This window comes from Cebus imitator, unplaced genomic scaffold (genome assembly GCF_001604975.1).
Source record: "Cebus imitator isolate Cc_AM_T3 unplaced genomic scaffold, Cebus_imitator-1.0 Scaffold118, whole genome shotgun sequence".
NCBI classification, from domain to species: Eukaryota; Metazoa; Chordata; class Mammalia; order Primates; family Cebidae; genus Cebus; species Cebus imitator.
The window spans coordinates 2878808-2903357 of NW_016107433.1; the positions used below are offsets into that span (position 1 = coordinate 2878808).

Below are 24550 nucleotides of genomic sequence, written 5' to 3' on the forward strand. Positions count from 1 at the left end.
CACGCTGGAGTGCAGTGGCACGATCTCTGCTCACCGCAACCTCCGCCGCCTGGGTTCAAGCAATTCTCCTGCCTCAGCCTCCCAAGTAGCTGGGACTACAGGCATGCGCCACCATGCCCAGCTACTTTTGTATTTTTAGTAGAGACGGGGTTTCACCATATTGACCAGAATGGTCTCGATCTCTTGACCTCGTGATCCACCCACCTTGGCCTCCCAAAGTGCTGGGATTATGTGAGCCACCGCGCCCGGCCGAGGTTATGCCATTTTTGGCAGCCTGCTGGTTTGTCTCTCTTAGGCCACAGCCTTTTCTTTTTTTCTTTCTTTCTTTTTTTTAAGTCAGAGTCTTGCTTTGTCACTCAGGCTAGAGTGCAGTGGCGCAACCTCAGCTCACTGCAACCTCTGCCTCCCAGGTTCAAGCGATTCTCCTGCCTCAGCCTCCTGAGTAGCTGAGATTACAGGTGCACGCCACCATACCTGGCTAATTTTTTTCGTATTTTTAGTAGAGACAGGGTTTCACCATATTGGCCAGGCTGGTCTCGAACTCCTGACCTTGTGATCCACCTACCTGAGCCTCCTAGAGTGCTAGGATTACAGACATGAGCCACCGAGCCACTGTGCCTGGCCGGCCGGTGACAGCCTTTTCTTATCAGGCTCATTCTAATCCAAATGCAAGTACCTATAGACCTGTACCATTTCCTCCAGTTCACCCCCAGGTCTGTTATCTTTCTCTGCCCTGCAGACTGTCTTTTAAGAAGTAGTTTTTGTCTTCTCCAAAATTTTAGCCTTCATGTTTTATTTTGATGAGGTAATGTGTTTGGCTGGAGGACCCTCTTTTCATCACCAGGCCTAATTTTGCACTTCCTCAATCTTAATGTTTCTAGATTTCCTTTTCCAAGTCATGTGGTCTCTAGTATATCTCCATTGTTATATTTTTATTACATCAGTATGGAATTTCCACTCACAGAAAATTTGTGTAATTTTTTTTTCCCAGTAAGATTTTTATTCTGTAACTATCATTCTTCATATTCTTCTCTTTTCTGCCCATAAGTCCCCTATTTCCATAGAATTAGTAATGTGGAAGCATTACTTTCCATAAGGAATTTGTCCTCTTTCTTCTGTTGAAATATAGATTTTCTGTCTGCTCTCCAGTAAACTTAGTAAAGTAAACAAAACTAAGGAAAAGTCAGTTGATTTCCCCTGCTCCTATCACATATTCTTTGGACAGTTGAACTGGATAAAATTTGTCACAAGAGGACATTACGAAATTTCCGTAGTAGCTGTAAAGTATTTCAACTTGATTATTATTGCTTGACTTAGATAGAAATGAATAGATCCCAATCTTTGTTTCATCTCTTTTGGCAGTTTATAATCTTCGTTGCAGAATAGTTTATTTGAAACATTTCATTTGTAATATTGTGTAACTGCATACATAATATTAAGTACACACAGAGTCCATTAGTGTTAAAGTACAAAGGCTATTCAGGTCGGATGAACCTTTTTTTTTTTTTTTTTTGCATATTCATGTGAGATTTAAATACAAAGCAAATCCTAGAAAAAAAATGGGAAATATCTACTGTCTTATTAGGCTTACTTAATAAAAAGTAAGGAGGAATTTTTGCGTGTCTAATAGATTTGAATAGCATAAACAACTAAACTAGATTACTGAGCATAATCCCCCATACACCTCTGTCTTGTTTTGTTATGATTCAGACAAAAGCACATTTTTAGTTTATATTAATTATAGATATATAAACCTAGTTTTACTCTCTCTCTTTTTTTTTTCTTTTTTTTGAGACAGAGTTTCACTTTTGTTGCCCAGGCTGGAGTGCAATGGCACGCGATCTCAGCTCACTGCAACCTCTGTCTTGCAGGTTCAAGTGAGTCTCCTGCCTCAGCCTCCGAAGTAGCTGAGATTATAGGCATGCGCCACCACACCTGGGTAATTTTATATTTTTGGTAGAAATGGGGTTTCTCCATGTTGGTCAGGCTGGTCTCGAACTCTTGACCTCAGGTGATCCTCCTGCCTTGGTCCTCCAAAGTGCTGGGATTACAGGTGTGAGCTGCCACGCCTGGCAATTTCATTCATTTTTAAGGCTGAATAATATTTTATGTATATACCACATTTTGCCTATCTATTCATCTGTTTATGAACATGGGTTGTCTACCATTTGGCTATTGTAAACAATGCTGCAGTGAGCTTTGGCGTAAAAGTCTCTGTTTGAATCTGTTTTTAATTCATTTGGACATATCTAAGAGTGGAATTGTTGGGTCATATGGTAATTCTATGTTTGGCTTTTTGAGGAACCTCCAAACTGTTTCCCACAGCAGCTACGCTATTTTATATTCCCACCAGCAATGTACGAGTATCCCATTTTTTCATATATATTTTTTATTGTAGCCATCCTAGCAGGTGTAAAGTGGTGTCTCATTATGGTTTGACTGTTTATTTGCTTTTTTTGTTGGTGTGGGGTGACCCTTTCTGACATAATTCATTTCCTTAATGACTACTGATATTTCACATTTTTTCATCTTATTGGTTATTTGCATATATTCTTTGGAGAAATGTCTACTAGAGTTCTTTGCCTTTTTAAAAATTTGAATGTGAGAAGAAGGAGAGAGAGAGAGAGCTCTTGGCCCACTTTTAAGTTGGATCATCTTTGTTGTTAGGTTACAGTTCTTTATATAGTCTAGATACTATTCCTTGATTAGATATATGATTTGCAGTTATTTTCTCACATTCTGTAAATTGTGTTTTTACTGTTGATGTCCTTTGATGCTAAAAAGTTTTCATTTTGATGGAGTCCAGTGTATCTGTTTTTTGTTGTTGTTGCCCATGCTTTTGCGGTATCATATCTAAGACTCCATTGCCAATCTCAAGGTCATGAACATTTACCCTTATGTTTTCTCTAAGAGTTTTATGATTTTAGCTTTTATATTTAGGTTGTTGATCCATTTTGAGTTAATTGTTTTTAATATGGTATGGGGTAAGGGTTCAGCTTTTTTCTTTTGCATGTGAAAATCCAGTTTCCCAGCATCATTTGTTGAAAAGGCTGTTCTTTCCTCCACTGAATGGACTTGGCATCCTTGTGAAAAATCAACTGGGAACTGGGCATGGTGTTGAGCACCTGTAGTCCCAGCTACTCAGGTGGGTGACGCCAGAGGATTGCTTCAGGCCATCAGTTGGATACTGTAGCGTGCAATAATTGTGCCTGTAAATAGCCACTGCACTCCTGCTTGGGCAATGTTGCAAGACCCCTTCTCTCCCGGACTCAAGTGATCCCTCCACCTTGGCCTCCCAAAGTACTGAGATTACAGGCATGAGCCACTGCACCTAGGCTCTGAGTTTTTTTTTTTTTTTAATTGTGAAAGGGTGTTGGGGTTTTTTGTTTTGTTTTGAGAGAGGGTCATGCTCTGTCACCAAGACCAGAATGCAGATTACACGGCTCACTGCAGCCTTGACCTGGGCTCAAGCAATCCTTCCACCTTAGCTCTCAAGTAGCTGGGACTATGGTTGTGCACCACCATGCCTGGTTAGGTTTATTTTTTATTTTACCTTTTGTAGAGATGGGGACTCACTATGTTGCCCCGGCTGTTCTTGAACTCCTAGCCTTAAGTGATCATCATGCTTTAGCCTCCTGAAGTGTTGGGATTACAGGCATGAGCCACCACACCTGGCCTTAAACTGATTCTTGAAGACTGTTGTCCACTTTTAAGCACATTATTTGATTGTGTGGATTGGGCTTCCATCCAAAATATTGCTTGAGGAAGGTATTCTGCAGCTAGAACAATTTGAAAAGTCTGCCTTGTGTCTAATCTTACTGATTACGTATTCAGGTGTCTCTTCTTTACAAATGTTAATTGCATGATTTTTAAGAAATATTTTTTTAAAAACTGTGGTAGAAAAATATACCAAGCCTCAAAGCAATTTCAACCAACTTTGACTAAGTCAACGCATTTGTGAAACCACCATCCAAGTTGAGAAAAAATAGTGCTAGGACCCTAGAAATGCTCCTTCCCAATCAAGACCCCTCACTTCCCCAAGATAACTATCCTGACTTCTAACTCTAAATGCCTTTTTTGCATAATATACTGCATACGTAATACACTTCTTATATATATGTATTTATGAATATATGTAGTTAATTATTTTAAATGTAACAAGCACCTGTTAACTCACTATCCAAAATGAAAATTAAGACCTTAACCATAAGGCCTGGCACGGTGGCTCATGCCTGTAATCCCAGCACCTTCGGAGGCCAAGGCGGGTGAATCACTTGAGGTCAGGAGTTTGAGACCAGCCTGGCCAACATGGTGAAACCCTGTTACTGCTAATAATACAAAAATTAACCAGGCATGGTAATGTGTGCCTGTAATCCCAGCTACTCAGGAGGCTGAGGCATGAAAATCGCTTGAACCTGGGAGTTGGAGGTTGCAGAGAGCAGAAATTGTGCCACTGCACTCCAGCCTGGGTGACAGAGTGAAACTGTGGTTCAAGAAAAACAAGACCTTAACCATAACCTGGATCTAATCAAATGGTCTTTTACCTATGATTTTCTCTAGCCTCTTTCCTACTTCCTGCCCCCCAAAATAACCATCATTCTTGATTCATTATTTCCATCCTTTCCCTAGTTTTATAGCATCTAGATATATTCCTAAAAAGTATGTATATATAAATATTACATTTCTATTTTTAATTGTATTTTGCTTGAACATTCATATTGTGGTAAAAACATAGCATGAAATCTGTATTTTTATTTATTTTTTAATTTTTTTTTGTTATTTAGTCTTTATTTCATACTCATAAACTTAACTCAACTCTGCAATCCAGCTAGGCATGGAAGGGAACAAGGAAAACATGGAACCCAAAGGGAACTGCAGTGAGAGCACAGATTTTAGGATACTGCGAGCAAATGGGGTGGAGGGGTGCTCTCCTGAGCTGCAGAAGGAATGGTCTGGTGGTTAAGATAAAACACAAGTCAAACTTATTAAAGTTGTCCACAGTCAGCAATGGTGATCTTCTTGCTGGTCTTGCCATTCCTGGACCCAAAGTGCTCCATGGCCTCCACAATATTCACGCCTTCTTTCACCTTGCCAAAGACCACATGCTTGCCATCCAACCACTCAGTCTTGACAGTGCAGATGAAAAACTGGGAACCGTTTGCTATGATCATAGCTCATTGTAGCCTCCAACTCCTGGGCTCAAGCAATCTTCCTGCCTGTGCCTCCCAAGTAGCTGGGACTACAGGTGTGCACCACCACACCTGGATTTCTTTATTTTTAATAGAGGTGGGGATCTTCCCGTGTTGCCCAGGCTGGCCTCCAACCCCTGGCCTCTAGTGATTCTCCTGCCTCAGCCTGCCAAAGTCTGGGGATTATAGGCCTGAACCACTGCACCTCCCCCATCTTTTTTTTTTTTTTTTTTTTTTTTTTTTTTTTTTGAGACAGAGTTTCGCTCTTGTTACCCAGGCTGGAGTGCAATGGCGCGATCTCGGCTCACCGCAACCTTCGCCTCCTGGGTTCAGGCAATTCTCCTGCCTCAGCCTTCTGAGTAGCTGGGATTACAGGCACGCGCCACCATGCCCAGCTAATGTTTTGTATTTTTAGTAGAGACGGAGTTTCACCATGTTGACCGGGATGGTCTTGATCTCTTGACCTCGTGATCCACCCACCTCGGCCTCCCAAAGTGCTGGGATTACAGGCGTGAGCCACCGCGCCCGGCCCCTATGTCCCCCATCTTAAACTTTTTTTTTAATTGAGACAGTTTCGCTCTTGTTGCCCAGGCGGGAGTGTAATGGCGTGATCTCAGCTCACCGCAACCTCTGCCTCCTGGGTTCAAGCAGTTCTCCTGCCTCAGCCTCCCGAGTAGCTGGAATTACAGGCACCCACCACCATGTCCAGCTAATTTTTTTTTGTATTTTTAGTAGAGACGGGGTTTCTGAATGTTGGTCAGGTTGGTCTTGAACTCCTGACCTCAGGTGATCCACCCACCTTGGCCTCCCAAAGTGCTGGGATTACAGGCGTGAGCCACCGCGCCCGGCCCCTATGTCCCCCATCTTAAACTTTTTTTTTAATTGAGACAGTTTCGCTCTTGTTGCCCAGGCGGGAGTGTAATGGCGTGATCTCAGCTCACCGCAACCTCTGCCTCCTGGGTTCAAGCAGTTCTCCTGCCTCAGCCTCCTGGGTAGCTGGGATTACAGGCACGTGCCACCATGCCCAGCCAATTTTTTTTGTATTTTTAGTAGAGACGGGGTTTCACCATGTTGACCAGGATGGTCTCGATCTCTTGACCTCGTGATCCACCCGCCTCGGCCTCCCAAAGTGCTGGGATTACAGGCTTGAGCCACCGCGCCCGGCCCCAAACATTTTTAAGTGTACAATTCGATTGTTTTAAATATTGAATATGGTTGCGAATCAGATCTCCGGAACTTTTACATCTTGCAAAAATGAGACTATACTCATTAAACAAATTCTCTTTTATTCCTTCCCCCAGCACCTGCTAATCACATTCTATTTGTGTTTCTATGAATTTGACTACTTGACATACTTCCTGTATTTTTGAGATTTAGCCATAAGATGTCACTGTAGGAAGTGAACATACTTGTATCATCACCATCTGGTCCTTCATCCCTAGAGGTGCCCACTATATTACCGTAACAGCATAAGTAAATTCATTTTGCCTGTTTTTGAACTTTGAACATTTTTCTTTTCTTTTCTTTTTTTTTTTTTTTTGACACGGAGTTTTGCTCTTGTTGCCCAAGCTGGAGTGCAATGGTGCTATCTTGGCTCACTGCAACCTCTGCCTCCAGGGTTCAAGTGATTCTCCCACCTCAGCCTCCTGAATAGCTGGGATTACAGGCATGTGCCACCACACCCAGCTAATCTTTTGTATTTTTAGTAGAGACCAGGTTTTACCATGTTGGCCAGGCTGGTCTTGAACTCCCGACCTCAGGTGATCCACCCACCTCAGCCTCCCAAAGTGCTGGGATTACAGGCATGAGCCACTGTGACCAGCCAGTTTGACCTTTTTATAAATGGAAATTTCACAGTATATATTCTTTTGTGTCTAGTTTCTTTACTTCAACATGTTGCATTCTTATATGTTGTGTATGTGGCAGTGGTTCATTCTTTTTCATTGCAGATTAGGATTTTGTTGTATGATTATATCTCAATTTATACATACTCTGCTGTAGACAATTGAGCTATTTCCAGTCTGGGACTGCAATGAATAATGCTGCTATGGCCGTATGTGTGTAAATACATGTATTTATTACACATTTGAGTACATTTTTAGGAGATCTCATTTGATTTTTTAAAAAGAGATAGCATGTCACTATGTTATCCAGGCTGGTCATGAACTCCTGGGCTCAAGCAATCCTCCCATCTCAGCCTCCCAAAGTGCTGGGATTACAGGCATAAGCCACCGTGCCTGGCCCTCGTTTGATCTTTTTTTTTCCTCATTTGATTTTTTTAGTGGAAATTTTTTATTGAGATAATTGTAAGAAATGATAGAGATCCTTTGTACTCTTCTCCCAGTTGTAACATTTTGCAAGACTTTAGTACGATATCATAACCAGGTTATTGACAGTAATACAGTCGACAGATATTATTCTGATTTCTCCAGTTTTACTTCTCTTTGATTTGTTTATTAAAGAGAAAATGAGATGGTTTAATTTGTAGTCAGAAGTGATTTCTTCTTGATTACAGTGCTCATTATGCAAATTTCATCTATCTGTTGGTACAGAAATGGCGCCCTGCCACTTCCCAGGACATTTGCTCCAGACAGAAAAATTCCTGTGCAACCCTTACTTATATGTCTGCCAGAAGTTGCTCTCTCTGCCTTCTTAAAAAGTTATGTAAACTCTTATCCACAATATCTGGGGTCTTTAGTTCAACTGACTAGACACATACAATATAGAAACTGATTTTCTTCACTGGGTTTGATAATTTTCTCAACTCCATATCAAGAATTTCCCGTTACTTAACCTGTCTTTGATGATCCTGAAAGTTCCCTTATGGAAAATAGATCTAGCAGTATGTCACGGTCACTAATTTTCCCTAGATAATATTAAAATATATAGGTTGCTATGTCTCCTGGCCCTGGATAATCAGTCGGAAAGAGTTTGTGTGAATGAAGTTTTCACACATTTGCTCTTTATGTCATTCTGTAAGCTCGAAATGAACAATACAGGGAGATTCATTTTGCTCATCTATCGTTTCTAAATTTTTGGTAATGAAAATCATTACTTGTGTAAAGAAAGTTATAAAAATACTAACACAATTAAATATAAAGATGCAGGGTACTTGAACCTCAAGAAAATAGGCGCGTACTATGATTAAAAGACTGCACATAATAATTAGTTATAATTAATAATGCTTTTTCTGTTTTTGTTTACATGAAATCTTTTAGAAAACAATGTTTTTTCAAAGATTGAATTTTTGGTAAACGTTTATGTTATAATTTGCTTAAGTTTTCCTTTTTCTCTGCCTCTCATTTCTAGAGTCACCAGAAGGAAAATATAAAACATTTTTTAAAGAGCACTTTCCCTGTAAATCATCAAGCACATACTCTTCATTTTTTCTAGTTTAAGGCATAAAGGGAAACCCAGCTCAGATAAGAATGATCCTTGCTGCATGCTCAGTGGCTCATGTATCTTTCTTTTAAAATTACTATTATTTTTTATTTTTAAATATTTATTTTTAATTTTTTTTTAGAGACAGGGTCTATGTTGCCCAGGCTGCAGTGCAGTGGCGCCACAGCCTTGAATTCCTTGGCTCCTGGGTCGTCCTCCTAATTCAGCTTCCTCAGTAGCCAAGACTACAGGCATAAGCCACCATGCCTGGAGAGTTTTTAAATTTTTTTGTGGATAATGGGGTCTTGCTTGGTTGCCCAGGTTGGTCTTGAATTCCTGGCCTCAAGTAATCTTCCTGCCTTGGCCTCCCAAAGTGTTGGGATTACAGGTGAGCCACTGTGCCTAGCCATCCTTTTTTTTTTTTAGTTCTAAGAGGCTCCAGCTCAAACATAAGTTAGCAGGTTAAAGGCCACTCCAAGTTCTAACAGAGCTAATCTTTATTGCTTGGTCTTCAAAAATAGAAGTTTGTAACTTTTTTTTTTTTTTTTTTTTTACAGAGCCTTGCTCTGTCACCCAGGCTGGACTGCAGTGGTACAGTCTTGGCTGACTGCAGCCTTCGCCTCCCAGGTTCAAGTGGTTTTGCTCAGTAGCTGGGATTACAAGTGAGTGCCACCATGCCTGGCTAGTTTTTGTACTTTTAGTGGAGACAGGGTTTCACGGTGTTGGCCAGGCTGGTCTCAAACTCCTAGCATTAAGTGATCCACCCTCTTCGGCCTCCCAAAGTGCTGGGATTACAGGCATGAGACACTGTACTTGGCCTTGTAACTCCTATTTGAACATACCTTCAAAGTGAAGGTCTTTGACCATGAGCATTTCTTTGACATCATCTAGTGTCCGCTGGTGACCCATTAGCTCCAAAACTTCCTACTTTGTCTTGGTAGCTTTGCTGGTGTCTGTGGACATGGCGATGGCTGCTCTGGTCATCCGTTCAGGCCTCATTGTTTATTGGTCAGTTTCCATTATCTTGAGGCAGAATCACAGTAAATTCTCTGAAGCCCAAATACATTGAGGAAATACCAGGATGCAGAGCTCATTCAGGGTGCATCTAATATGAGAAGTTTGGTAACTTGCTGCAGCATAGGCTTAAAACTAGAGGGTCAGCCGGGTGCAGCGGGTCACACTTGTAATCCCAGCACTTTGGAAGGCTGAGCCAGGAGGATCACCCGAAGTCAGGTGTTCGAGACCAGCCTGGCCAACGTGGTGAAATCCCATCTCTACTAAAAGCACAAAAATTAGCCAGATGTGGTGGCGGGCGCCTGTAATCCCAACTACTTGGGAGCCTGAGGCAGGAGAATCTTTTGAACCTGGGAGGTGGAGGTTGAGTTGAGCCAGGATAGCGCCATTGCACTCCAGCCTGGGTGACACAGCAAGACTGTCTCATAAACAAACAGAAACAAAAAACCAGAGGGTCCCTGGAAATAGGACCTTGGTTGCAACAATGCCTGAGTATGTTATGTTGATCCATCTACCCGTAAGAGTCACAGGAATGTTTATTTCCTTTCATCATGTCTGAGAGCATAGTGGGAGAAAGTGGTGATATTTTTATCCTCTGGGTTGTTGATGTAATATTTTTATGTTAAGAAAAGACTTTTTGGGAGTGTAATTTCCATTTTCCCTAAAGACTCTGCTTAAAATTAGGACATAACTGTCATATACACTTGCTCCTGTGAGCTTCTTGTTGCTCTGTAGCAGGATGAACATGTAGTGGCAGATCATGTCTGAGAAGAAGCAGATGATAAATATGGGCAGGACCCTCCAGAGGCTGATGCTGGAGTTGAATAGTAGCTCCTACCCTCTCGTCAGAGAGCTGGTTTGGCTTCCTCTTCTGGGGTGCTAGGGCTCTTCTTTGGGTTCTCCTCGAGGCCTTCTCATGTCCCTCAGCCTGGGCATTATCTTGGCCTAGGACTGGCTAGGACCCTGCTACAGCCTTAGGCTTAGTGGACTGCTTCCAGCCCCTCCAGCTGCAGTGTCAGTGGCCTGCTGCAGCCCTGCATCCATTTAATTTTTCACTAATGATATCTGAAGACTACAGAGTTCTAAACAGAAACTAAGAGCTCCCTGATGTCTTTTTGCTTGTTGTAAGCCATCTCTATTAAGATTATATTTTAGAATGAAAGTTGTTAAATCAAAGGATTTTGTTTGATCACTCTGACGTCCACTTGCTTCAGTGGAAAAAAAAAAAAACAGGCTATAAAACATTAGATGCATAGGCATTCACTTTGTGAAACACAAAAAACTTTTATTTGCCACTGCCTACCACACAAAATAGTAAAGATTCAATAAAAAATTGTAGACTAATGGCTGAAATGATTGAAAGAATACATAGGAAAAAGGAAATTTTACACACCAAATTGTTAACTCTACTTATTTCTGTTCCAGAGACTGTAGTTGATTATTCTTTTTTGTAAATTTACCACAGTGAATACATAATTTTTACTTAATGTCTTTAAAAAGTGTTGTGCTTTCTCTTGTTTATAAGTGGTGAAAGATTGACGAAAGTGAAAGTATTGTAGAAAGAACTGTGTAGCGAGTCATAAATTCAGTCATTCCCTGAAACGTCCTAAGCTTCTAAGGAGTTTTGTTGTCCTTTTACTCTGAAAGGCAACACAATAGTTGGGATGTGTCAAAAGGAAAAAAATATCTTCCATAGTTTAGGTACATAGAACAAATTGGGACATAATTCCAGAACTGATGACTTAGTTCCACAACAAAGAACACATCTGAGAGTCTTCAGATATAATAAAAAATGAATAGTGGCTGTCTTACTCTTGCTTTAAAATAGCATGCTTAAATACTGGGATGTGAGACCCATTCACTGGGTGGAGACCTTTTCGGAGAGAAAAATAGAAGTTATCCTTATCCTCAGGGAGCTCATAGGCAAATGACTATCACTGGGTAGTAACACTTAAGAGTTTTTATACTTCAGTTGAATTAATATTTATTTAAAATAGGAATGATAATTTATTCCTGCTGAAATTGTTACAAAAAGTAAAAAGCATTACTTAATATTTCATTAATACAAATTTAGATAATATAAATTCTAAGTTTGCTAATTGTAAGTAAATGTTTTTTGAGTATTTAAGTCAAGGACTGTACTAAATATAATTTTACAAAATGATTTATTTTCTGAGTAAGCAATGCTTTACTTGGCAAAACAATTTCAAAAGAGTATATGGTAAAGTCTTCCTTCTACCCTGCCTCCCAGCCACCAGGTTCTTTCACCATTTCCAGAGATATTTTATGCATGTGTAAGCATATATGTATCTTCATTTAAAAATCATAGATGGTATTATATAATGCCTACTATACCTTGCTTTTCTGGAATACAAAGTGTTTTATATGCTTATCTCCTTTAACATGTACAATAGTTGTCACCACAGGTACTCTTATTAATATTCCCATTTTACAAGTAAGGAAATGAAGACATTTCAATTTCTTAATAACTTGTACAGGGTCACATAGCTAATAGTTACAGAATCTACTTCCTGAGGCACTACTTATTTATTTGGTTAACTTATCATTTATTTTGAGTCAGAGTCTTGCTCTTTTGCCCAGGCTGGCGTGCAGTGGTGTGATCTTGGCTCACTGCAACCTCCCCTTCCCAGGTTGAAGTGATTCTCCTGCCTCAGCCTCCTGAGTAGCTGGGACTACAGGTGTGCACCACCACACCCAGCACTTTTTGTATTTTTAGTACAGGCAGAGTTTCACTGAGTTGGCCAGGCTGATTTCAAACCCCTGACCTCAAGTGATCTGCCTGCCTCAGCCTCCTGAAGTGCTAGGATTATAGACATGAGCCACCACGCCTGGCTGAGTTACCTTTTTAATTTGAAACAATTTCATACTTACAGAAAAGTTGTAAGAATAGAATAAAGAATTACATATACCCTTTGCCTGGATTCCTCAGTCAGGTTTCTGCAGCTATCTCAATAATATTAGCAAAGGAACCAACCTAGGATCACACATTGTTTCCAGTTGCCATGTCTCTCTAGCCTCCTTCAATATGAAACAGCTTCTTCACTCTTTATCTGATTTTCATGACCATGGTATTTTTGGAGATCACAGGCCAGACCTGTCCAGAGAGATTTTGTAGAATATTTCTAAATTTGTGGTTGTCCATATTTCCTCACAGTTACCCCCATATTAGGCATTTTTGACCACAGTACCCCAGAAGTTATGCTATGTTCTTCCCATTGCATCCTATCAGGCAGCACCTAATGTTAATTTGTTCCATTATTTCTATTAAAGGAAAAAAGGGGTATGGGAAAGTAACTTGTTGGTTTGCTTTTCAGAGAACCCTTGATTCAGTAAGTATCTTTTCCTTGTAGCACCCTGGAGGAGAAGAGGTTCTGCTGGAACAAGCTGGTGTAGATGCAAGTGAGAGCTTTGAAGATGTAGGACACTCCTCTGATGCCAGAGAAATGCTAAAGCAGTACTATATTGGTGATATCCATCCGGTAAGAAATATCACAGCTAGGAGCCTTTATGTAGAGAAAACTACTGAACAGCTGTGGAACAGGATGAAGAAATGAATTATTGGCAGTGTGTGGTAGCTCACACCTGTAATCCCAGCACTTTGGGAGGCTGAGGCAGGCAGATCACTTGAGGTCAGGAGTTCGAGCCCAGCCTGGCCAACCTGGTGAAACCCCACCTCTACTAAAAAAATGTAAGAATTAGCCGGGTGTAGTACACATTGTAATTCCAGCTATTTGGAGGCTGAGGCACGAGAATTGCTTGAACCTAGGAGGTGGAGGTTGAGGTGAGCAAAGATCGTACCACTGCACTCCAGCTTGGGTGACAGAACAAGACTCATTTCAAAAAAAATGAATTATTAAAATGAAAATTCATTCAACCTAGCCATCAGGGTAAATTTTCTCCAAAATTGTCTAGTCTTAACTGTGCTAGGATATAGCTTCTTTGCCAGGTAGCACATGTAATATCTCTAAAAAGCTAAGGGAACTGATTTTGGATTATTTTATGTGTTGATTCATTTTTGTAATGCAGGTAATAACACCTCTACCTAAAATAGTGGTTTGCTTTTGCAAGCTCCTTGCTAAAGGTAGTAATTATGGACTTTAAAACTATCCATATATGCCTTTCTAACAAGGGACCCTGATATGCTCAGAGTAGGGGTCAGTATCTTTCTATAGATCCTTAAGTCTCCCAGGGAAATTCACTATCACCAGAATATAGTCTCATGTTCCAAAGTTAGAAGCAAGCATATAGTAAGAGTTCGTTTGGATATGTCTTAAATATTTGTTTTTCTTTTTTTAACAGAATGATCTTAAACCTGAAAATGGTAGCAAGGTAAGAAGTCATTGGTTTGTCTTTTTATATTTCTGTTTATTCAAGTAGAACTGCTTTTTGAAATATTTTTCTTAACAAGCGTTACGAAAAAGTAAAAGTATTTACTTTTTCCCCAAGCAAAAATCCTATTTTTTAGGAATTTGGACTCAGTATCATTTCAGGAAAAAAAGAATAGCTGAGTCTTGAACAGTGGGAAACATTTTGCTAATGCCTCTATATGCTTTTTTTAAAAAAATTGAAACTCCAAAACTATGCTCTGTATGATTTTGAAAGAAATTAGTTTATGGGTTCAGTTGTAGCAAAATATCTTACTTTTACATTATATACAACGTGATAATAATTGTTTCTGTGTTGGAAAAAAATAATTGCAAAGGTTTCTCATAGGTTATCTTTATCTGTAATACAGAGGCCTTTCTGTCCTTATTTTCCAAATTTAATTCTTTTATCCTGTAGGATCAAATAGGCCCATACCCTTCCCGGTTACTTAGTAATACAGTGAAAACAAAAGACTAAGTATTTGAGTGTTTGAAAACTTTAATGTGTACTGCACTGCATACGAGGAAGAAAATATGGAACCATTTTCTACCTCCCACATGCTAGGTGGTTCATCTCACTTATTTCCTAACAAGTTTCCTTAACTTCTGTCCTTCAGATAGCTGTTACACAGATAGCTGTTAAACTGTTGTAAAGGGACAACAGTTTAGGTGCTACTTAGAACATATGAAAGTGATGTTGCCTCCCTCCCCTCTTCCTCCTCCTTGCTGCTTGCTTCCATTCCTCGCTGAGCTGGAATTACTGAATAGGTTTGACACAGCAATTAAAGTTGGCCTAGACACAAGAATTCTATTAACTCAAGAGATTGCTTGCTTAACAGTGTCTGCCATCTGTTGCCCTGCAATCCAGAGTGTTTGTGTAAATTAACTCTTCCATCTTGCTAGACTACTACTCTGAGCTATTGAATTGTTTCTGAAAGGGGAAATGAAATGGTTCTTTAAATTTGTGACAACTGTTGGTTGTTTGTCCTCTTCTCCTAACACATGTACTATCCATTCTTGAATCCTTAAAAAAAAAAATAGTTTAGAACCGTATTTTGTAAAAAAAAGTTCCCTCCTGTCTCCAGCTCTCAGTCTCTTAGTTCCTCTTCCCTGGAGGTAACCAGCCACCATTTTTTGTTGTTGTTTACTCTTAATAACTTGTGTTATTAAGGTAAAATTTGAACTAAGCATGGCCTTGATTAGCATATTGAACACGTCCAGAAAATACCACTCCCAGAGGTCAACATCTGATTCAAGGAATAAGGAGCCATAACTGATTTCTGCACAGCAACTAGGAGAGCATCTTTGATATTAAAACAATAGAAAAAATATTTTTGCAATTACAGTGTCTAGAACTCTACAAATTGCTTCTTGTTGCTGTTACTCTTTCCTGGTGGTATAGTTAGGACCATTCTTAGGAATGTAGAACAGTATTCCCAAAGTTCTGTTCTTGTGTCACCTCAATTGGAATCAATTGGCATGTACATTAAAATGTATATGAAATGTTTATTTCTTGGGCTTCAACTCCTGCTGATTTGGAATCTCTGGAGATAGGGTTTCAGAATTTGCAATTTAAGTAATCTAGGTGATAAATAGGTAGCTAAGCCCAAACTTTTTGCTGAATGATATGACCATATTTTCATTTGAAAACTTAGGAAAATTTAATTCTCTTCTGTGGTAAGCATTGTCTGCCTTCTATAAGCCAAAGAATTAGAGATTTCTTAGCTGAATTAAAACTATTGAGCCATCCAGGTACAGTGGCTCGTGCCTGTTATCCCTACACTTGGGAGGCTGAGGTGGGAGGATCACTTGAGCCCAGCAGTTGGAGACTGCCTGGCCAACATGGTGAGACTCTGTCCCTGTCTCTATTTTTTACAAATCATAAAATTAGCTGGGCATGGTAGTATGTGCCTGTAGTCCCAACTACTGGGGAGGCTAAGGCTGGAGGATAGCTTGAGCCCAGGAATTTGAGGCTGCAGTGAGCTGTGGTCACACCATTGCACTTCTGTCTAGGTAACACAACATAACCCCATCTCAAAAAAAACAAAAACAAAAACAAACCAAAAAAACTATTAAGCCTTAGATTTTTGGTAAGAAATATAGAATAAGAAAGCACTTAAGCTCACCAAGTTCTATAATAATTTGGAAGTCTCCAAATGTAGTTTAGCTCCTATCTGGGTTAAAAAGTGACTAAAGGCAGTGTGTTTTCAATCCTGTTTTCCTCATGTTGCTGTACTCAAGGGATATGTCTTCATTAAGTAGAGAGTCTGCCTATTGTGTTTCTAGTCACTGTGCTCTACTTCAGGCAGATCAGGCAAGAAAAGCCTTTTGGAACATTTTCAAGACCACCTACATAGGTTTTATATTCCAACCTGACTTCAGTTCCAGGAAGAAATTCTTGCTCTCTCAGATTTATTTCTTACAGAGGTTTAAATAGGCACTTGGTGTCTAGGATGTAGGTGTCCCTTTTCTTCATATTTTGTCTCTGGTTTAAACATTCATCATTCAGAAATGGAAGTGGAGTTTATTTCATTGATTACCTTCCTTTCTCTTGGCCCAAGGTTTCTCAATCTTTATGAAGAAGTGATTTTTTTTAAGTCTAATTAAAAGATATCTTCAGCCTGTGGGAGAGAGTTTTCATTTCCATTTTTCTCTTCTCCTTTCCTCTATTTCTCCATGTCTCTTCTCCCACCTACACAGCCCCATATCTATTCCCTGTCTGAACCATACCCCACTGCCCCCCAAAAAAGAAACACTCAAAATGTTGCTATTCCAGAGTATAAGTCAGTAACCATTCCTAATTCTTTTAGAAAACACCTTTCATATTACTTTTATAACACAGGTAAATAATTAATGGTCACCATTGTTTTATTGTTAGATGGATAGTACCTGAGTTGAAGGCCCAGAATTATTATACTAAAACTTAAAGGCTTAAAAACTTAAAGATCTAGCAACAGATGTTTTTCTTACCTGCTTCAATCAAAAATAACTAATTAGAATTAAAAACCATTTGTCTTTGTGAATCTCTTTCTTGCTGGGTTAACCCTCATGCTGAAAGCTATCTGTCTTCTACTTACATTTGACTTAACATTTTTCTGGTCTGTTTTTGGTTATGGAAATTGACCTTAGAAACATACTTAGTGCTCTCTGTGCCAGTTTGCCTACTTGTTTGCCTGCTCTTTAGCAAATAACCTGTAAACATTCATGTCCATGAATTCTCTCTTTTGATGATGTATTTTGGTTTTATCACCTAATCTGCCATCAGTTCAAGAGATAAAGTACATACAAATCCTAACCTGACTAAAAAAGTGGGCACCATTTCATTCATTTATTCAACAGATATTATCTAGGTAATAGTTCAACTGCTTTACTAGTCAAATCTTGTAGTCAAATAGATCCAGTAACTTGACCAATTCTCCATTAAATTTTTTTTGAATGTGTAGTATAAAATGTACATGGTTAAAAAAAAAATTTAAATAGTTCAAAACAGCATACTATAAAAAAAGTTCCCTCCTATCTTTAGCTCTCAGACTCTTCCCCTTCCCTGGAAGTAACCAGCCATCATTTTTTATTGTTTACTCCTCCAAAGATTCCATGCATTCGGATGGATGGATGGATGGACAGACCAACCAACCATCATTTCCTTTAAAAAAGTAGAAAACTTCATATATACTACTCTTCACCTTGCTTCTCTTTACTTAAAAATTTTATTTGTTGACCGGTGGTGTGGCTCGCATCTGTAATTCCAGTACTTTCGGAGGCTGAGGCAGACAGATCACATGAAGCCAGGAGTTCAAGACCAGCCTGGCCAATATGATGAAACCCTGTTTCTACTAAAAATACAAAAATTAGCTGGGCCTGGTGGTATCCCAGCTGTTTGGGAGGCTGAGACAGGAAAATGGCTGAGGTTGAACCTGGGAAGCAGAGGTTGCAGTGAGCTGAGATTGTGCCACTGCACTATAGCTTGGGTGACAGAACGAGACCCTGTCTTTAAAAAAAAAATTTTTTTTAATTCGTTATTTCTTGTCAGTTTATGAGAGGGCATGGTGGCTCGTGCCTGTAATACCAGCACTTTGGGAGGCCAAGGTAGGTGAAACATGAGGTCAAGAGATCGAGACCATCCTGGCCAACATGGTGAAACCCCGTCTCTACTAAAATTACAAAAATTAATTGGGCATTGTGGCAAGTGCCTGTAGTCTCAGCTACTTGGGAGGTTGAGGCAGGAGGATTGCTTGAATCGGGAGGCGGAGGTTGCAGTGAGCTGAGATCGTGCCACTGTACTCCAGCCTGGCAACAGAATGAGACTCCATCTCAAAAAAAAAACTCTTTCTCATTCTTTTAAGTAGATATTTAGTATTCCATAGATGAAAGTGTTGATGGGATGACATTTGCTTTCAAAGGATTTGATCTGCTTTTTGAAACAAATAAAATTGTCTCCATAGAGGCTTAACGTGTTTTTTAAACTTCATTTTTAACTTAAGAAGTTTAACTTTCGAAATCTAGTAAATTTTACGTGTTAGAAGCAGTCTATTAATTGCATTTAAAGTTACATTTTTTTCTCCCAGATGCTACTGAATTTTATTATACATACAGTTTTCTGTTACATAATATATTATGTAACATACAGTTTATGTCTTTTATGGGAAACTAAAAATATATTGTTTATAATTATGAAATATAGTTAGTTGATTAAATTAAAAATTTTACTTTTAGGTCAGACGCGGTGGCTTACACCTGTAATCCCAGCACTTTGGAGGCTGAATTGGGTGGATCCAACGTGAGGAGTTTGAGACCAGCCTGACCAACATAGTGAAACCCCCGTCTCTACTAAAAATATAAAAAAATGAGCTAGGTGTGGTGGCAGGCGCCTGTAATCCCAGCTATTTGGGAGGCTGAGGCAGGAGAATCGCTTGAACCCAGGAGATGGAGGTTGCAGTGAGCCACTGCACTCCAGCTGGGGTGACAGTGTGAGACTCAGTCTCACCAAAACAAAAAATGTTTTTACTTTTAAGAATTATTTAATATTCCTACCATACCTATAACCTAACTTATTAAAGTTTAGAATGGGATGCTGATGCCCTTTAGACAAGTGGTGATTGCTGTTTACCAAAGAATTTTGTCTGGTTATTTCCTGATTTCCTGTGGTTTTCTTGTTTGTTTGTTTCTTTTTGGTAGGGGATGGAGTGTTGCTCTGTCACCCAGGTTGGAGTACAGTGGCACGATATCGGGTCTACAACTTCTGCCTCCTGGGTTCAAGAGATTCTCCTGTCTCAGCCTCCTGAGTAGCTGGGATTACAGGCGCCCACCACCACACCTGGCTAATTTTTGTATTTTCAGTAGAGACTAGGTTTCACTATGTTGGCCAGGCTGGTCTCAAACTGCTGACCTCAGGTAGTCTGCCTGCCTTAGCCTCCCAAGGTGCTGAGATTACACGCCTTGCCTGTTTCCTGTTTTTGTATAACACTTACATTTTGTAACATCATCTTTTGAAAGAAAGCATAGAATGTAATGACAAAATTACTCTTGAAAAACAAAATACCCTTTGCTGAGGGTTCTCGAGGACTAATGTCTTCTATTGGTAAAGCTCTCCTTAGAAATGATGTATAGTTTTGCAAAACAAGGGATCAGAAGGGCAAGGAAACAGTCTTTTCAAATCAGCCCTCCAATATTATAACAAATTTTTCACTTCTTAGATCCTGATAGAGATCATCTGTGAGTGTGTTAATTTTTTTTCTCTAGTGAGGTGTTACATATTTTATCACATTGAGTTCTTAAGAGAGTTGTATAGCAATTTGTTTTAGGGGCTGTTTTTCATCTTTGAATTTTGCCCTATCTACAGAGAAATTTTTTTTATATAACAGTTTGACTCTAGGGATACATGCTTTGCAAGGCAGTAATTGTTCTATACTCACATCCAGAAAGAAATGGCTCTTGTTGACCATTTTAGTACATTGGAGCTTCATGAGAAGGCTGTCCTCAAGATCCATACCACATGACTGTCGTAGTTGGGACTAACAAATGCTGAAATCATAGACCTTCAATACTCAAACATTTTAGGTGGTAAAATGAACCTAATATTAAAATTCATATAGTATGGTTCATGTTCTAAGGTCCATGGTATTATGGGGGAACAGTCCTTTCCAATTTACTATTTGAAGCCAGAAGTTCCCAACTTGTTTTTCATAAGTTACTTGCCACAGAGATACCAAAATATAAATTCAAATTCAAAGCTACACAATCTCTACCAGACCACCTAAATACCTATTAAATTTGCCAAAGCTGTCCTGTAGCTTAAAATCTGCTTTTTCCAATTTTAAATACTTAGAATCCTTATGGAATAGCAATGTAGGAATTAAAACATAGGTCTTTATATACCTTATATTTGCCCTTTAAGCTGTTTCTTTTTTTTGGAGATGGAGTTTCGTGCTTGTTGCCCGGGCTGGAGTGCAATGGCACGATTTCGGCTCACTACAACCTCCGCTTCCCAGGTTCAAGCGATTCTCCTGCCTCAGCCTCCCAAGTAGCTGGGATTACAGGCACCATGTCCAGCTAATTTTGTATTTTTAGCAGAGATGGGGTTTCTCTATGTTGGTCAGGCTGGTCTCGAACTCCCGACCTCAGGTGATCTGCCCGCCTCACCCTCCCAAAGTGCTGGGATTACAGACATGAGCAACTGCACCCAGCCCTTGGCTTTTGAAAGCCTAAATGTAAGTTATATAGGTGGAAGGTATAATGCCCAGTCTGTCTTAACACATCATAATCATGATGCTGGTTCATTCTTTCCTACATTTATGTCCTGAGGACAAAGTACTCTCCATTCCTTAAATATGTGCTCTTTTCTCATGTTTTCTCATAAACAAAGTTCATAATGAAATCCATCCCCATTGACCCTTGTATCCTTTCCATGTGGTTACCTGTTGGTGACGTTTCCTTGTCATTCTCTTAATCTTATCAAATTGGGTTAGTGTGTATGGTGCAGTGCCTCTTGGATGAGTATCTGGGAAAACACTCTGGTGGAAGAGAGAAAAATCTACCTGTGGTAGTGCTTCTTCAATCTTCCTAGACATGAGAGAATGGTGTTTTCTTCTCTCTACCCTTTAGAAGGCTGCTCCTTCCTGTAGGTTTCACTACAATGTCCTTGGCTCAGAACACTGTGTTGAGATAATTGAATATGACTTTATAATTCACATTTATCTGATCTGAGCCTTTCATTTTACAAATGAGGAAACTAATTTGTAACATTGGGCTTGAAGGTATTTAGATATAATTTTAGTTATGAGCAGTTTTATAAAAATTAGATTGAGGTTTTATGAAATATTTTCTTTTTCCCTAAAGTCTGCCTCTAGTGTTTATATGTATATAAATATATTTATGTATTTATTTTTGAAACAGGGTCGTGCACTGTTGCCCAGGCTGGAGTACAGTGGCATAATCATAGCTCACTATAGCCTTGAACTCCTGGGCTCAAGCATTCTTCCTCCTGCCTCATCCTCCCCAAAGTGTTGGGATTACAGGTGTGAACCAAAGTACCCAGCCCCTACTTATTTATTTTAGTGGGGAATTAAAGCCTTTAGGAACCAATTTTATTTAAATAGTTAATTTCCATGAGTTTTGAACTAAAGTCTAAGTAGACTTAATTAAAGCCTTTAGGAACCAATTTTATTTAAATAGTTAATTTCCATGAGTTTTGAACTAAAGTCTGAGTAGACTTAACAACAATTTTTTTTTTAGAACCTATAATACCAAAACTTACAGCAATTTTGTTGTTTGCCAGTGTATCCTAAGCTTTTTGAAGAAAAAAGAGGCATGTATATTACTTTCTTGGTAGGGTTTATGCTGGAAGAACTTTGGATTTGATCTGCTCTCTTGTAACTAAAATCATAGTATTGAAATTATTACTTTCCATGCCAAAGGCTGAGAGCATTAAAATCTGGGCATGGATATAACCAGCCAGATAATGCCTCAGCACCTGAAGGGATAAATTAAAGTCAGCTATAAACTGTAGGAATTTCACTTAAGCATCCATTAGATTTAGCCCAGTGCTTAGCTGTGGAAATGAGGATTGGGGAACTGTGCTTAGGGGAAGGGAGGTTATGTGTTAATAGAACTTTTTTCATTTCAGCTTAAAAATAACTGATTGGCTCATTTCCACATTTGGCTGAGAGTCTTGGCTGCTAAGAGCTGTGCCTTCAACATCTCTTTGATGATTATGCATTTGATTAAAAGTGGAGTCACTATGGTTTGCCTCTACTTGGCTGTCAGTATCCTAAAGGGAGTGTATGCTTTCTCTTAGTGGGTTAGACAAGTTGGTCTTTTTTTGTTGTCCCCAGGGATGGATTGATCTTAAAACAGGTACACTTTGCAGTACTTAGTTCAAAGAATATCATATGTTTTAAATTATTTATTGTTTAGAAATTTTTATATTTCAGCATAGTGCGGTTTTGGCTGTCTCTGTTCTCTCTCTTCTTCAGTTGCTTACCTTTTTCAAAGGCTTACCCTTCTTAGGAGGCATCAGGGCTTTTGATTGTAATAGGGGCTAAAAGCTTTGAAATCTAGACAATCCATTTATATGAAGTATATGACTTTAATTATAGATTAAACATCATAATACATATATTATGCTGTGTTGCTGTCATATAAGGCTTTCAAATTATCCCTTTTAAAAATAGTAACTACATTTTTTTGTCTATAAATCATTGGTATTTATATAGCTAAAGCATAAAAGACCACGAACATTTTCTTGATGGAATTCAATTATTTCTCGGCTACTGTGGTGGAATATTTATTTAAAAAGGCAACATTATAAATTAACTTGATAAATTAACACACTACTGTGGCTACCACTGCCACCTTCTGAATCTGTAAGGTATATAGTAACATTTGTTATTTTCCAAAGATTGACTTGTAACTCATTTTAATTAATCAGATCCTTATTAGACTAGCTAAAGTGTCCCAGATAATAATCATTAAAGTCTTCAAGAAGTATGTTATGTTAATATGGTTTCTTTTAAACCTTTCATTTGACATTTTTCTTGCCTATGGTCTAATTTCTTTCAGGCTTGGGGCATGTATTCATTTGCATGACAGTGTTTTGGATATATGAAATTAAAACTCATTTCATGGACTGCTCCAAAGTATATTGGGGCCAATTGATTGGTTTCTGGAAATTCTTGGACTTTAGTTATTGAAAACAGTGGTTAAGCAGAGCTAATGTTCATACCCTGATATACTTCTACATTTTGCAAAGATGGTATTTTGGGCAGCAGCAACCTATCCGAAAGGGTTATTGTCCTCTGGCAGTAAGTTAGCAGCCCTTTTATACTGTATAGCTGATTAATGGAATCAGTAACTCATCTGATACTTACTTGAATTGAGCAAAAAAAATTTTAATAACAGCTTTATTGCAATACAATTCACATACTATACAGCTTAGCTATTTAAATGTATAAGTCAGTGCTTTTTGGTGTATTTACAGAGCTGTGCAGTCTATTCTAGAACAATTTCCTCACTTCAAGAAGAAACCCCATACCCATTAGCAGTTGTTTTGCATTTCCCCGTAACTTGTCCTCCTCATGCCAGCCCTAGGCAACTACTAATCTACTTCTACCTCTATTGATTTGTCCTTTTCTGAACATTTTATATAAACAGATTTATATAATACGTAGTCTTTTGTGTCTGCTTTTTTTCATTTAGCATAATGCTTTGAAGTTTGTAGCATATATCAGTACTTCAGTACTTTTTATTGCCAAGATTTGTTTTTTAAGATTATTTTGTTGTTTTCTTTCCCTTGACTCCATTTTTTCTCCCTTCATTGTAAAATCAATTCTAAGGTCTCTCGTCGTAATTATTGTGATTTCAAAGAATTAACCAGTTTAGTTTTGTGATGTACAAAGCTATCATCTGTATGATCTAGAGAATTTCACAGTTGAGCTATATGTTAGAAGGCTTCATGAGCTTTAAAAAGTATGATGTTAGCTACTGCCAATGGCAAGCCCAGCTGAACAAGGCACATCATTGTGATTGCAAAGTAGTCCATTTCAATATAGTTTATATCATTAATATTTATTACCATCTAAAAAATTTAGGTCATTTCTATGCTTTCATTAGTGATTCTTCACTAGGAGGGAACCTAGCGAAGTGCCAGTATGTTATCAGAAATAAAATTCCCAGTCCATCCATTGCTTATGTATTTATAAACACCAAAATGCATGAAAGATGAAGTTCTGATATCAGTTACACGGCTTATGTAGCTATTCAAGAAAATGTATATGTGCTATGTTAATCTTCTTTCTTTTTGTTTGTTTTTTTTTTGAATATGTGTCGTTTTCAGGACCCTTCAAAAAATGATACATGCAAAAGGTTAGTATCTCCTTAACAGATTTCCTTCTTTCTTTTTCGTTTTTTTTTTTTTTTTTTTTTACCGCTATACTAACGAGGAACAGATTTCCTTATGTTCAACGTGATGTCTGGCAAGAGACTCTTCCATAAGTATATATATGTATGTAACATAACTATGAGTGCAGTTAGACAACTCTTTTTTGGCCCAAATAATTGCAAATTCAGTTGTTCCTTGACAGCAAA

At 38.8% G+C, this 24550-nt stretch overlaps 1 protein-coding gene across 1 annotated transcript in view; it reads left to right on the top strand.

The window, feature by feature from the left end:
- LOC108311772 (cytochrome b5 type B) overlaps positions 1–24550 on the top strand; it is a 34736-nt gene that overhangs the window by 5576 nt on the left and 4610 nt on the right. Inside the window, exons 2-4 of the mRNA XM_017539338.2 lie at positions 12956–13084; positions 13905–13934; positions 24300–24328. Coding sequence (XP_017394827.1) covers positions 12956–13084; positions 13905–13934; positions 24300–24328 — 188 coding nt within the window. The remainder of the gene's footprint in view (positions 1–12955; positions 13085–13904; positions 13935–24299; positions 24329–24550) is intronic.